Source organism: Dermochelys coriacea, chromosome 15, assembly GCF_009764565.3.
Source record: "Dermochelys coriacea isolate rDerCor1 chromosome 15, rDerCor1.pri.v4, whole genome shotgun sequence".
Lineage (NCBI taxonomy): Eukaryota > Metazoa > Chordata > Testudines > Dermochelyidae > Dermochelys > Dermochelys coriacea.
In genome coordinates, this window is record NC_050082.1 from 25,865,500 (window position 1) to 25,881,166 (window position 15,667).

General features: G+C 41.7%; 1 protein-coding gene across 5 annotated transcripts in view; it reads left to right on the plus strand.

Annotated features, from left to right (window-relative positions):
- The first annotated feature begins 331 nt into the window (after positions 1-331).
- ORAI1 (ORAI calcium release-activated calcium modulator 1) overlaps positions 332-15,667 on the plus strand; it is a 30,632-nt gene continuing 15,296 nt past the window's right edge. For 2 of the 5 annotated variants that reach the window (XM_043498413.1, XM_038373309.2), the window contains exon 1: positions 364-663. Coding sequence is in view for 3 of the 5 variants with exons in the window: in XM_038373309.2 (XP_038229237.1) it covers positions 550-663 (114 nt within the window). In the remaining 2 variants the exon portion in view is untranslated. Of the gene's footprint in view, positions 664-15,667 lie in introns of all 5 variants that reach the window. The other 3 variants (XM_038373311.2, XM_038373310.2, XM_043498414.1) reach the window with 3 other exon arrangements.

Here is a 15,667-nt window from a genome sequence, read left to right on the forward strand (position 1 = left end):
ACAAACTTCCTTGGGCTTGAGTGGGGAGGGAGGGGCAGGGCTCCAGCCCGGGCTACCGCGAGGAGAAGGAGGAGGGACGGGCAGGGGCTCCAGCCCCGGCTCCCCCGAGAGAGAGGGAATAGCAGAGGCGCCAGCCCAGGCTACCCTGACTGGAAGGGGGGCAAGGGAGGACCAGGCCCCTCAGTCGGCGCTGACCTAGCCGCAAGGCCCGGCCCTGGGCGTGGGAAGGGAACTACTAGTACCTACATCGCCCGGCGCCGCGCCGCTCACGCGGAGGGCGGAGCAGCCCGCATCCGGCAGGAAGGGTTAGGAGTCGGGGCTGCGCCATCGCGGCGTGTGCGCGGCGCCCGGCGAGGCGAGGCGAGGCGGGGCGGCGGCCGGGGCCGGGGCCGGGGGGCGCCAGGTGCAGCTGCGGGCCTATCTCCGCAGCCGGAAGGAAGTAGCCGCAGCAAGAGGAGGAGGAGGAGGCGGCGCCTGGGGATTAGCAGCCGGGCCAGGCGCCCTCTCTTCGCTCCCCTCCTGCGGAGCGAGCCGCCGCGGCCGGAGACCATGAGCCTGAACGAGCACTCGATGCAGGCGCTGTCCTGGCGGAAGCTCTACCTGAGCCGGGCCAAGCTGAAAGCCTCCAGCCGCACCTCCGCGTTACTCTCGGGGTTCGCGATGGTGAGCGCTCCCCTCCTTCCGGGCAGGCGCCGTCCGCCGCGCTCTTCTGGGGGAGCGGGGGCAGGTGACAGGTAACCCGGGGGACAGCAGTGCCGGTGGGTCGGCAGAGCGTACCGTACCCTGCGGGGCGGCCAGCCGGGTTTATATCCCCCTCTGTACCGTAAGTACCGCCTGCGCCCGCCCTTTGTGGTATCGGGAGCTAAATCTATGAGGATGCGCCGTTTACTTGCTCCTGGGCGACGTGTGGCGTGTCTGCCTCGCCCTCTCTGCGGACCCGGTCCCCATCGCGTTCTCCTCGCACTCCCCAGGTAAATCACTGGCTGGGTGCCTGGTCCCCCGTTTAAAGGGGACGTCTTAGCTCAGGTGCTTCCACCTCCACTGAGTTTGGGAGAATTGAACCGTGAACTGTCAGCACCAGCCTGTGGCTCGCTCCCTGGCTGAAGTTAAGCTGGAGGGGGAAGAATTTAGTCTTTTGTTCATGAAGCAGGAGATGGTTTGGCGAATGATTCAAAAGGTCTAGGAGGATTTGCACAGCAAATGTTGCATATCACCGTTTTTTATTTTGTGATTTATACACTGGTTTCTTCCATAACTTTCTTTCTTTCCTCCTTGGCTTACTAACACGGTCCAAAATGTGTAATTATTTTCCTCCTGGGTTTTATTATTCTGCTGGTTGGCTTACTGACTGCTTTGTCTTCCTTGCCATTGATCCAAGAGTGAGCACATCTCTGGAAGTATATTATTTCCAGGTACAGTAGCCTCTCACATAATGGGTTCATTATAACCAGAATATAATCCATATGTTCCAGTGTATTGAAATAATTCAGGACTTCCATTCTACTTCACTGTAAACTTGGGATTCTGCATGTCGTAGACTGGGACAACATTGAACATATCTTGTATCTTACAAAAATAAAGTAGTTTTCCATAAACAATTTCTCCACAAAATCGTACCTGCATTTTTTCAGGCTGATTTTTGAAGAAAAATTAGTTATTTACGTGCATGCTTTGAACTGGCTTTTTTTTAATGCCACCTTGTTCATTTTCATATGCAGTGTTAGTATTAATTGCTATATCACTGCTCTTCATTATCAGATTATGGCCCTGAAATTATATAAACAACTTCTACTCCTATTGTTGGCAGTGGCAGTTAAGGGCACAGCGCTGAGTACAGAATCAGGCTCTTGGACAATTACATCATCACTGTACTTAACTTAGGCTGTGTCTGCACAGCTGCAGTACTTCAGCTACACTGCTGTAGCATTGACACTTAATACCACAATGGAAAGGGCTTTTCCATTGCTGTGTAGTAAATCCACCCTCTCAAGAGCTGGTAGCTAGGTCCTTAGAATAACTCTTCTGTCAACCTAGGATGTCTATGCTGGGGTTTAAATCAACTAAGCAGTGTAGCTAGGTTGACCTAGGCCTAGTCTACACCTAAAGCTTAAGGCTCCAATCCTTTGGACTTGCATATGTTCTTAACTTTACACATGTGAGTAGTCCCATTGACTATACCACTATTTCAGGACTACTAATGTGCATAAACTTAAGAGCATGAGTAAGTCCTTGGAGGCTTGAAGATCATGTATCTTTAGGTCCATCTTATAGACATCTTCTCCTACAATCCTGTACAGTAAGTCTCCCATCCTCTAATTTGTTGCATGGATTGCTGTGCCCCATGTGGATTCCTGTTGACTTCACGGGGGTTCTGAGCTAGTGCAAAAGTCTTACTGCACAGAGCAAATTGTACCAGAATCTTTCTATTTTTGATGTTTTTGCTAGAGCCCATTTCCTCTGTGTGGTTTTAAATTCATTTGGATTCACTGGATAGTATTAGAGTGCTGTCATTCAAGAAGTGGAAAAACTGCTAAATGGATTTTTAAATCTGTTAAATAGCCCTAATACTTACTTCACGACTCTCAAATAAGAAACACAACTGCATTTGCTTTATCTTATTTCATCATAAAGGAAAACTTCAGTGTAAAAATAGTACTTCTGTATCCAGTATTTTCACCACTGTTACATGTAATGCCTAAGGTTGTTATAACTGAAAGAGACTTTCTCTTTCTCTCTGTTCATTTTCAGCGCATTTGATAGAATTTTGTGTATATTCAATTTTGCTGCTTCCTCAGTCAGTTTCACTGATTGTGTGGTTCTTTCACATAGCCACAGGGAATAGAAGAATATTTAAAATACGCACACTGTGAGACTCAAGGGCAGATGTAGTGTCTAGTCTACTTCCTAAATCATAAAAACCTGACTAGAACTAAAGTTGACTGTCCCTTTAACTGCCCATTTATGCTGATCATACAGGTTTCCAGTTGTACTCCTGAATCTTATTTTTAGGAAAACCATGGCTTTTTAAATAGTAAGAAATTATTAGGGGTATGGAACGGCTTCCATATGAGGAGAGGTTAATAAGACTGGGACTTTTCAGCCTGGAAAAGAGATGACTAAGGGCAGGGATATGATACAGGTCTATAAAATCATGACTGGTGTAGAGAAAGTAAATAAGGAAGAGTTATTTACTCCTTCTCATAACACAAGAACTAGAGGTCACCAAACGAAATTAATAGGCAGCAGGTTTAAAACAAACAAAAGGAAGTATTTTTTTCACACAACTTGTGGAACTCCTTGCCAGAGGATGTTGTGATGGCTAAGACTATAACCGGGTTCAAAAAAAGAACTAGATAAGTTCATGGAGGATAGGTCCATCAGTGGCTATTAGCCAGGATGGACAGGGATGGTGTCCTTAGCCTCTGTTTGCCAAAAGCTGGGAATGGGCGACAGGGGATGGATCACTTGAATGTTATCTGTTCTGTTCATTCCCTCTGGGGCACCTGGTATTGGCCACTGTTGGAAGACAGGATGCGGAGCTAGATGGACCTTTGGTCTGACCCAGTATGGTGGTTCTTATGTAAGAATCTATATCATCAGTATTTTTTCTCTTCTGAGGTGTATGCATGCATTTTATATATGTAATAAAAAATCCTGACCCTCAAAAGTTTGGGGATGAGCTCCCTGGTAACATGGGAGATTTCTGTGGCCTGCTGAACTCCGTTACAAACCATTTTTAACACTGGAAAAGTTGTTTAATTGTGGAAGTTTTCTCTGTATATTTTTAGAAATGTCCTCTTTTATTTTTCTTCAGCACATTGTTTTGAAACAGCATTCTCACTTTCAGTGCCTTTTTTTTCTTTTTTTAATTAGAATGTGTTCTTGTGGGCTGGAAACCTTCAGCTATCCTTAAGCAGTGTAAGAACCAGACCTCTAAAACCCTGTATTTAGAAATGTGTTGCATTTTCCAACACTGCTGAGAAAAGGGCAGACCATCTGCCTTTGACATGAGTACTATATTAGATTGTAAGCCATTAAATTGCTTTTATTTCAAATAATAACGTAACTCAAATTTGATATCAAATCAGAACAAAGTGACTAGTGTAAAACAACCTCCTGACGGTCAAATAAATGTCACTGTCATACTTCAATGGCTAAAAACAGAATGCAACTCTTTAGAGGCATTGGTAGACAGGCATCCATTTGACTGACAGGCAACTGTGCTCAGAACAGCAGTTAGTTCTCCATTGAGTACCATGCATCAGGCTGGTAGTTAAGCATAATTACACTGCAGTGTATTCTACTAAACATCCATTCTGATGAGACCGAGTAGTTTATCGTGGCAATTTCCTGCATCCATATGTTGTTTTAAAAGTGATAGGTGATAATGAGAAAAAGAGCTTTATTTTCTATTGTCTTCTAGTTTGTATGTTGTTAAAATTTAAGGGATTTAATATTACAGATTAAATGACTTTTTTTAGATCTGAAAGAAAATCTGTGTTAATTAACACCAATACTACTTGTTTTCATCATTAGCTCACTAGCACAGTCCTACTTTTATCCATTAATTGCTGTATTAATTTAACTATATGCAGTGAATGTAATTATATGCAATATGGACTACTAAAAGTGACTCTTGGATATAAAGGGTGATAGCCTTAAGTCTCATTCCTTCTCTGACAATGACTTCTTTGACAGTGTATGATGTCCTGGAGTTGCAGACTACTGGTTTTAGTTACCATAGTAACTAGCATCAGTGGTAACTCTAGGGCAAACTCACTTGTGAATTAGCAGAGTCGAGTTACTCAGTAGTGGGAAATGTTGAATCTGAATAGTCATTGCATTTTAACTTTTGGGAAGTTGCCCCTCTCAAAATCTAGTAAATTGCCATTGGGAATCAACCTTTGACTCCATTGCTTTGCTGCTACAGGGTTTGTTTACATCATGACATAATGCGCCTCTGTGAGTGTATGATTTCTAAAGCGTACTAAAGTGTTGCATGCCGATAGATTCATGTAGACCCTGCTGGTGCATTTTAGCATAGTGCTGTTTGAAAAAGTACAATGTTGAAGTGTACTAAGGAACCTTTAGTGCACACCAGCCAGGTCTATGTGGACCAATTAATGCATAACAATTTAGCATGCTTTAGATATCACACCCCTGCAAAGCACATAACCCCACCATGTAAACAATCCCATAGAGTAGTCCTCTAATTGGGATACCCTAATCTCCCTATTAAGAGAAAAGACCACTTTAAAAAGAAAGGGGGGAGAGAGAGAAATACAAATGCTTCTCACTGCATTTAATCTTCTAATCCAGGGGTTGGTACCCTTCTGCACATGGCCCATCAGGGTAATCCGCTGGCGGACTGTGAGACATTTTGTTTACGTTGACTGTCCGCAGGGACGGTCCCCCGCAGCTCCCTATGACCGTGGTTCGCTTATCCCAGGCTAAAGTGTAGGGGCTAAACTTTGCCTTCATTTATGTCCATGCAACCCCACTAGCTCCAGTAAGGTTGCACAGGTATAAGTGCAGAGACAACTTGGCCTCCAGCATTAGACTGTTACACCAATAAAGCACTTTTTAACCATGGATCTGTGTTTTTTAAAAAGCAATTAAGTATAATTGCCTCCACTTTTGGAGTGGAGGGAAATGGGCACAGAGAGGCTAAATGACATGTCCAAAGTTACACAGTGAATCAGTAGGAGGAGTCAAAAATAGAATTTGGGTCTTCTGACTCTCATTTCCATGCCTTATACACTGGACCACACTACTTTGCTAAACACACCTTAATTCTTTAGCACTAACTGACTGTATGTTCACTATGCTAAATTCATACATGTGTGGACAAGTAGCAACTATTAGATTGATGATAGTGAATGGCAAACTGGCACCCAGGAATAAATTTTAATAAAACAGCTAGCCTGAATAATTGGGATGTGTTTAATCAAATGGAGTGTGTGCTAATGTAAATGTAGTTCGAGGGTCAATTACGTATATACAAATGAAAATTTGCAAATGCTCAAGTCAGGTTTCAAATTCCATGTATCTGCAGTGATGGTTGCTGAAAGCCTTTTTTATATTAACATCATTCTGTGTCAGTGTTACTTGTCCTGACCTGTAATGTGTGTACTCATTTGAGAGAAGTGTACACTCAGTTCTGATATTTGCAGACTGTAGTTTAGTAACTGCGTCACTGAAGTAAGCCTAAGGATTTAGCTAGTCTAGCATCCCATGTCACAAAGTGCCCAGTACCAGTCTGATGACTTGGGGAACCTATTTACAATTTATGAATTCTGGTTGATATGAAGTTATAAAAATTGCTGTATCATGAATGCCTGTCTGTGTGTATCCACCATTGCATCCAGGTACAATGTGTATCATCAGAATGCAGCAACCATCTATTCAGGGTGAAGCATCTTGGGACAATGGGTTTCTCTTCCATTGTCTGAAGCAGTGGAGAGAGTGGAAATACTCCAAGCAGGACAAAGATGAAGGCAACAGAGCAGGAGGATATAAAAGGATTTACTGGGGGAAGGCGCAGAGAGACTCATAGATAGGCAGGGGATGGATAGACAAGATCAGAGGGGGAAAGCTGGGGGCATAAAGACTCCATGTTTCAGAATCCAAGCCATGCACTGCAAACAGAAGGAGCTCAGCTGATACCAGGCAATGCTGATCTCGCCCAAAGAGTGCCCTGCAGTGATGAGGAAACTGAGGCAGGAACATGAATACAGAGCTTATTATTTTTATGGAGATCTGTGTTTCTTGTGCTATTAAATAGAGCAGTGGTGGTTCAGAATCATGTACAAAGTCTGTGTGTATGTCAAGCACTTACATCTATCATGTGTTCCCTTGAAGAGGTAAACCAAAATGCTCTCTCTTGTGGAGTTCTGGGCAAGGGTGTGTTTAAACTATGGGGGGTGAGTCTAATGGGCCAGCACTGGTTCCAGGGACAGGGGGCTGCATGGTCTGAACTCTCAGTTGTGAGGACCAGATTAAAAATCTGCACCCTGAGAATGTGCCCAAAGGCCCTAAAATAGGGACAGTGCCTGGGCTCCTTTCAGATGCCAGAGTCTTAAAACACAGGATTCGGCAGCTGGGTCACCTCACAATGGTCTGTTGTGTGGCCAAGAGGGGACACTCAAGTGGATCTGTGACATAAAGACTTAAAAATCTGTGGGGCTTGGAGTCTTTCAGTTAGGGCAGCATTATGATTTGAAGAGCCAACAAACGAGCAAAGCCCTAGGTTGCTGGAAGTGGTGAGTTAGGTTTTAAGTTGCAGTGTCTGCACAGGGCCCTTAAAAAGTGCCACAAGTGATCCTTTTCTTTTTGTGAATACAGACTAACATGGCTGCTACTCTGAAAAGTAACCAATCAGTTAATTACGTTGACTGGTTTAACAGAGAACCTGTTAGGTTCTGGCCTTGTCCACACTAGGGAAATTTTGCAAAAATTACCCATCATTGTTCACACTGTTTCGCCTCCATTTGTGTTGGCAGTATTAGGAGCCTTAGTGTAGGCAGTTTGCTGGCATTTAAAATACAATGTCAATTAGATTTGCTTTGAGTGGTATTAGAAGCAGGATATCTAGCAGCAGGGATGCTAAAACAGCATATCTTCTAATACCAGCATTCCAACAGTTGTATCAATGGGATTTTTTTTTTTTTAAGTAAAATTCTCAAGTTTAGAAAGGGCTTTAGAGACTGAATTTTAAGCTAGTCTGTGTCTGTTCTGCTGCATTCTGCTGTTACTATGATACAACAATGGAAAGGAACGTTAACTAGTATTTTGTGCATTTGACTTGTGTGAACTAAATCCAGACAGCTAATATCTGTGCATCAGTTTCTCACTTGTAAAATGCCATAATAGCTACCTCACAGAGTATTGTGAGGATTATTTTTTCTAAAGTGCTTTGAGATCCTTGTGTTAAAGGTATAGTATAAGTGCAAGTAGTATTCTAGTCAGGGCTGCCAAAGGGTTGGTGTTATGAATCAGCTTAGATGGGTATGAGCTTGGATGTGACACTACTTAAAATTGAAGGACCTTCAGATGGGAAAGGATTACTAAGTCTGATTAGACAAAATTAAATATATATTTTTACTTTTAGTCACTTAGCAACCTGTGGTGGTTTAATTGGATGTAGGCAGGGCTTTGGAGCTGTGCTCCGGCTCTGCTCCAGCTCCAGCCAAAAACCTGCAGCTCCACTGCTCCAGAACTGCTCCGCTCCAAATCCCTGGATGTAGGAGAGTTCTGCACACCTACCTGACTGTTAAAGCCAAAACTAAGAGTCTGGTATTGCTGTAGGAGGGATGCTTGAGCCAGAGATAGGTAAGAAGGATAATGGTACTGCTATACCTAGGAATTGTAATGTGCCGCATGGTTTATATGTATATCAGCCACTTAGTTCAATTTGTTTTTAAGAACTATTTAATCTCTCTGCATTGTTTCTAATTTCCTCTTAAAAATCCTGAGAATTTTCACTGTTAACTTTCTTCATCTTTGTCAAATATGTTACCATGTACTGTCTTTCCAATGTAACAGGTCATTCTAGCTCAGCTTTTTATTGTGGATGCTGGAGAGTGTTACTGCTACATAGTAACTGTCAACATTGCATTTTGTTGTTGTTCCAAAACGAAGAAGGCTGTTCATTAAAGACACAGTCAGGTTAAAAGTATGTAAATATTAAAAACAATAATCTGATGCTGGTGTTACTATTCTTTAGTATATTTAAACTGAAAGAAACTTTCATCTGACTCTTCCTTCACTTACATGGTTTGTTTAAGTCTTACTTTTCACTCTGCTTGGACAATAAAAATAAGCTGATCGAATATCACATCTTAAATTGTTTCGTTGTCAGGTGATCATGCACTAGTATAATGTGATGGTATTTGGGTTGCACATACTATGGGGGAATTCGTTAAATCCAAACAGTTGTTGAAATAAAAAACAACATGAACGTCTGTTAATAGGTTCTGTAAAGCTACCTTAGCCTAAATTGTGAATTTAAATTATTGTAACAGGAAGATTTATGTGGTTCTTTATACCGAAGGACATTCCCTACTGGATAATGTCATTGGCCTCTTAAATGGATCCAGTTTTACAAACTGTGGCTGTATTGTCATTTAGCTGACTAGTATACAAGCTTCCAAATACAGAGTGCTGCAAGAGAAACATCCATTCTTGCCTCTGAAGTGTGGCAAATATATTGTTCTGAATACTCCATCAGAGTTTTTGTTTATAACTCTGACGTCACCCAACAAAGGTATGTTATCAAAATGCTCTAAGTACCTGTATTGCAGTTGTGCCCTATCAGGATCCTCGCCCCACTGCTATAGGTGCTGTACGAACACATAGGAAGGCATCATCTATGAGACATAAAGATTACAAGCTAATTCTAAAGCCTTTTTTTACAATAAGCTCTTATTAAGAGGTAATTGTTAGTTTTAAGTATACTTCTCTCATTTTTTAAATAAAATAATCCTCAACTGCTATATTTCAGTGAGTTGTAGTAATATACTGTGGACTTAATTCTGTCCCCACCTCTACAGTCCACTTACACTGCTCCAGCATTAAGAGGGCAGAACACAACCCTTGGGAATATCCCTTATATAAAATGGTTCTTCTGCTGGCATAGGGTTGGCAGAGCGACCCTGTGTTGCCCTTTTGCATAGCCCTGGCCTAGGGACATAATGGGCTGAGGAATGGGAGGTGGATGAAATGCTCTGTGTTCCAGCTATTCTGGACCATAGAACGGTGTCTAGATGGCCATTCAAGACTGCCATAATTTAGAGCAAGCCCAGAATTTGGATGCTGCAAAGGGTGGTATTTAGCCATTGTTGGAGTGGGGATGCAACATACACGCACACACACACACACACACATACACATACATGCTGTATCTCATGCAAAGGGCAAGAAACAACCTGGCCCTCCCTTGCACAATTTATCTACAGAACAAAATTGATTCATTTATGCTACCTTTTCAAGATGTATCTAATCTGATTATAGTTGTGTTTAACTTTGTGGCCAAGACTACCAAACAAAATGGGGTTTAATAATCCCTGTGTATTAGTTCTCTACTGACAGTGCCACTATCAAGTATTAAAGATTTCTGCTATCCTCAAACTTTGATGTAATAATAAACCTCTTGAAGACAGGATTCTAGGCTAGATGAATAAATGATCTATTTCAGTGTATTGTTTCTTGTGTTTTAAAGTAATTAGTAATGGATTCAGGGGACTGACTGGTTATCCTTTCAATTTCTAATGAACATGCTTATGTCCCTTGGCTTCCCTATACTGTCAGGAGGCTTTGTGTGAGCTCCTTACAATAAGTCTTACTGAATAGTATAGACACTAGTCAGGAAGACTGGCTCAGTCTTTTTTTTTTTTTTTTTTTTTAATCACCATTTTTTTCTATTTAAGTGTTTATCTCCATGAGAATGAGCAGCACAGTCGTGAAGACTGATGGAGATAGAATCAGTACAGCTGTCCTTGAACATGAAAACTGGCAGGGGTGGGAGGAAATCCTATATACGATATTTTTGTAAACTTTTTTATGTTTGCAGCCCTACATGTGAAATAGCGGGATGCTGAAAGTTGGAATTTGGAATGGAATTTGTAAAGATATTGGGTGTTCCAACACTGACTAGAGCAATTCTTAAGTCTCTTTTCCAGAGGTTTTAGGATTCAATTGTATCTGAGCTCCTAATTTCCTAAATCCCTTTTGAAAATGATAGTCTCCTAAATCAGTTAGGCATTGTGGTGCTGAGTGCAGCAACACTTAAATATCCTTTAAAAATGTGCAACTTAATCTTCTTCTTGCTTGAACTTGTATAAATAGGCAGAAAGAGATCACAAAGAACGGTGGAAGAAGACTGGGAAAGGAGGGGAGATGAGAACAGTCTTATTTGTTGGGATGCCCTTGCATTGACAATTCTACATTCAAATTTATTAATGTAGCGATTAGTGCCTCAAGTAATATCCCACTTAAAGGCTGACATTAGATCTGTAGGAGGGACTTTCAATATTACAAGAAATTAGTAATGTTACTAGCTTCATGGGGGGCAGAAATGTGAGATTTCGATCTTAATAGCCTAATTCAGTGTTTCCCAAACTATTGAAAGTTGCAGAGTTTAAATATAGGAAATCTAGTAATGAGTCATTTAGTTTAATAGCTCCATTGGCTCCTTTCCCCTTCTGCTCCATCACTCTCCGTTGAATCATAGATGGGATAGCTAGTGACAGCAATGGTTATGTGAGATCTAGTCTGGGCCAGTGGAATTGTGTAGCACTAGGAAATCAGATTCTGCACCCATGACATCACTTAACCATCACTGCTTTTCGCCTTATGGGATCCACTGCAACTTGACTGTAAACTTGAGGAGTGCAAGTCCAACTCTTTCTGGAGAAATGGCTGTGTGTCGGTGATAGCAACCATAGGAGAAGTTGGGTAGGTGAAGAACACGAGGCTCTTGATTTTTGTAGCCAGCTGAAATGTAATGTGGTCTTGGGTGGTGGTGGTGTAGTTGCAAAGCTGTCTCTGTGCTCCATGCAGACAGCACCTGTCATGTTAAACTCAAGGAGACAGTCTTTTAATTACACTTTAATGCTAGTATTTGATGTTAACTGTGGGAGAGGGAACACAAGTGGCCATTTGTTTCTATGTCATACCACAGCATAAATTCCTGGCTACCAAAAATAGGAGTCCTTCTTTTTGGGGGTGGGGAGAAGGGGTCCTCTCTAAATAATGTAGATACACTTGAGTTAGCAGGGGTTTTTTCTTTCTTTTCCGCTTTCTATAGAAAGTGGGGACCAGTGATTGTGGACAGGATCCAAATCTATGACTCAGTCAAAACCCTCTGGAAATAATATTTACTGCTCTCTTGTTAATATAAATGACAGCAAAAATCAGGTTCTCTTTCCCCAGGTCCCTTGTTGAAGCCTTTCTGCTATATCGGGATGCTTTTAACAACTGAATCCCACAGGCAGGGGAGTACTGGCAGTAGAGTTCACTGACTTGAACCTTTGCCACCTATACCTAGAACTGATTTCTTTATTTTCCCCAAGGAGAGTTTACTTTTTTAAATCTAAGGGGGTGTTTCTGATTAGCAATAGGACTCCCTCACTCCCCGTGGATGGCTTTTATATGTGTGTGCACAAGGCTTCAGTTTGTCCATTAGTATGCTTCGTTCTCACTCTGTCCAGTCTATGCTCCATTTTATCCTTTCTCTCACAGGATTTTTTCTCTTTATTCAAGCCTTTCCTCAAACATACATCCAAAAACATTAGTCAGACTTCAGACCCCCACTATATTTGGGTTCAAAATTAGTGAAAACAAGTCCATCCCTAATAGTAAAAATGTTAAGTTTACAGTCCTTTGGCTTGTAAAACATAAGAACAGTGCTGAAACTTGAAGCACAGCACTAATTCATATGCTGCTACTCTTGTGAAACTGACAAAATGACATGCCAGGAAAGTTACTTCTCCCAAATTGCTGTAGACACATACCATAAGCAAGCTTCCTTTGCAGTTGTCCAAGTGATTGATTACTGCTCCTTATAAACTGGAGGGTTTGTTTGTTTGTTTGTTTGTTTGTTTATTTGTTGCTCGTGGGAATGGGTTCATTAGCGCATCACTGTTTCCCCCTTACCAGTTGGTGGTGTGATGATATTGTCAGATGCACAAATAATGTAATTTCTGTCCAATAGCACTCAACAGTATGCAGTATTTGTAGCAGAAGCTGCTAGTTAGGCCACTCTGTGCCAAACTGTGTGGTAATGTATAATGCTGCATGGTCCACAAGGAATTACTTGGAATCATTCAAAGCTGTTAAACTGTAACTAGGGTGAGAATACAACTTCTTTTAGAGGGGAAAGTTGTTTAGTGTGTAGTTTTGCTAGCAGTCAAGATTAGATAAGACAGAAACATGGTTTTGCCTCCCTTCCTGTGAGAAATCATTAAGTATTCAACTGGGGAGTTTCAAAAGAGCTGAAGGTAAAGTTCCCAAATCTCACTGAATTTTAATAAGATTTGGGTGCCTAACACTTTAGACTCTTGAAAAATCCCAACCCAAACTCCAGCTGTGTGGAACTCATTTAATTTTGTCCATGGGCTGTATTTCCATTGACTTCAACGGGCTTTGGACAAGCCCTAAATGCACATTAGGAAAAGTATCTGCAAAAATTCATTTTGAAATGGGCTTGAAGCATCTGTTTTCTTTTCAGAGTGAGTAAAAGGGAAAGGCAGGGAAGAAGTATTCTCTTGCTTCCTGCTTGTCAGCATGTGATGCGTATATCTAGCTTTACCACATTGCTTAAAAATGTAACTTCACACAGTATACTTCCTTTTTGCTTAACAATACCTCTAGCCAAATCAACATGCATCAACATTATGTTCTCTTCCTTTCTGTTTCTGAAACCATGGAGAGTCTCTTTAGTCTTTCTCCATGCTGTTTCCCATGTTGCCCATTCCTTTCCCAAATTACCCTCTCTAAGTTCCATCAGCCCTTCTGTCTAGGGGAAAGATTGGACAAAACCCCCTTTTCCCCTTTTGGAGACCATCACTGGTGATCCTTACTCAGGAACAGTTTGCTGTTGACTGAGCTAAGGCTCTCAGCTCCAGGGCAAATCACACAGCTCCCTTTTTGGAGCATTCCTAGCCCATGAAATATTGGGTGGGTATCAGGGGAGCAGCCATTTGTGTGCGTGTGTGTGTAGTTTTTCTTGCTTTTAACTAGACTTTGCATGCTCACGGGAAGGAAGGCTGTTACCCTTCAAACATCAATACTGAATTTGGTTTTTCAGGTCTTCATCTCTTTGGGTCCTTTTGGCTTTGGTAATCTTGCACATTGGCAAATGGTATCTGCCCACAGCCCCTTTCAAAGGGAGCAGAGTTCTCCCCGACAGCCCTCCTATTACTCATCTTGGCTCCAAGTTAATTCTTTCCTATTCCAGTATCTGATATAGTCTGTATCTACCCAACTGGTTCCAGGCCTGAAGGAAATGTCAGGAACTGGTAACAGGAATCATGGCACTATGTGATTGGTTCGTTCATTGGTCTCTACTGAGAGAGCCAAAAATGGGGCTAATTAGTGCCACACATAGTGGTGTCTTTAGCAAGGCGACTACCTTGCTATCAAATAAATTCATATAATCCAAAAGGCTGACACTTGGGACAGTTTTTAAAAATGTATTGACACTAGCAGTAATTCCTCTATAAAAGAGAACAGTCTAAAGTTTGCTCACAGTAATCACATGGCACACTTACTATGAGCTGGAGGAAGCTACACCCTTCCTGCTCCTGCACTGGATTCTGACTGACCTCTTGTGATAACTGCCTGTCTCCACAACAAAATTTACCGTATTAAGTAACCATGCTATAAAAGCAACCCAACCAATTTAAAAACTGAAACTTTGCTTGGGTGGATGGAACCAAGGTTTAACCTGTTTAAATCAGATTACAAGGCGTATCCTGGTTATTTGACATGGTTAGTAGCATCCAGTTTGGTGCCAGCCACTTTGGCAAAAAATAAACAGTTTTATAACATGATCATCCAACACAGTAACAGCTTTGTGGGCTGTCTATAAATCTAATGCCCATCTTTTCTGCAGCTTTTTTATTGCCACCTGATGAACCATTTGTGCTGGGTCAGGGACAAAGTTAAAGGAGTGTTTGAATGTTGTTTCAGCTAAACCAGTTTCGTACAAGCTTTTGTTTTGCTGGTGAATATGGGCATTGCCAAACTGGAAACAGTGTTTGAGCACTGCATCTTAAATATGGTTCCCCAGCTCTCTTTGCAGCCCAGGATAAACTTATCCTAAATCAACAAGAGGAAGAGTATTTGTTTTGCATCTCTCATTTTTGATATTAAGGCAGCTCTATGTGGTGTGCTCATGTGAGCACCCTAAATAGTTCTAGAGGGAGAGATTGGCTGCCCAAGAACAGAGAGCATGTTGGAATTCCAAATATTCCTGCCTCCTTCTGAAATTAAATGTTTTTAATCAGCATCTCATGAAAACTGACTAGCTGAAGCATGAGACTTCCTTTACACTAGAAGGGGCAGTTAAATACTTGATTCTTCAACCATGATTTTTTAAAAGGCTTGGAGTCTTTATCATCCTTATCCATTTGATGAAGCTTACTTGGAGTCTGTTTTGGTCATATGAATCTTCCTTTAAGTATTAGCATAGAATATCTGAGCTGTCTTTAAATCATGGAATGTTCTTGAGGCTAAAATAGAGTTGACAGCTAAGCTGTCAAATTTCAAGACAAGCACCAGTAAAGTAATGGAGAGAGGATAAATTAATGTGCATGAAAATTAAACTCTTCACTACTTAGTGAATATAAATGCTGTAGGTAGAATACATCTGCTTTGCTGCTGACCATGCCTTGTATGCCCCAGCATTCCATTACGTTCATTGGGACAGGAAAAGGGAGCACCAGCAGTGAAGAGGCAGCATATAATGATCTGTGTCTGTGTGTTTTAGGCTGACTTCTGTCTAACCTGGGTCCAGGTAAAGCTTTTTGCCTATTCCCTAGATCTGAGCTCCACAAATAACCAGTTATAACTTGCGCTCTGATGTTTGAAAAAGTTGCTCTAGATCAAAGCTTGCTTCGTAGTCTGGGATAAAATAAATGTTGTGTATGTGGCCAGTCATGGTGTG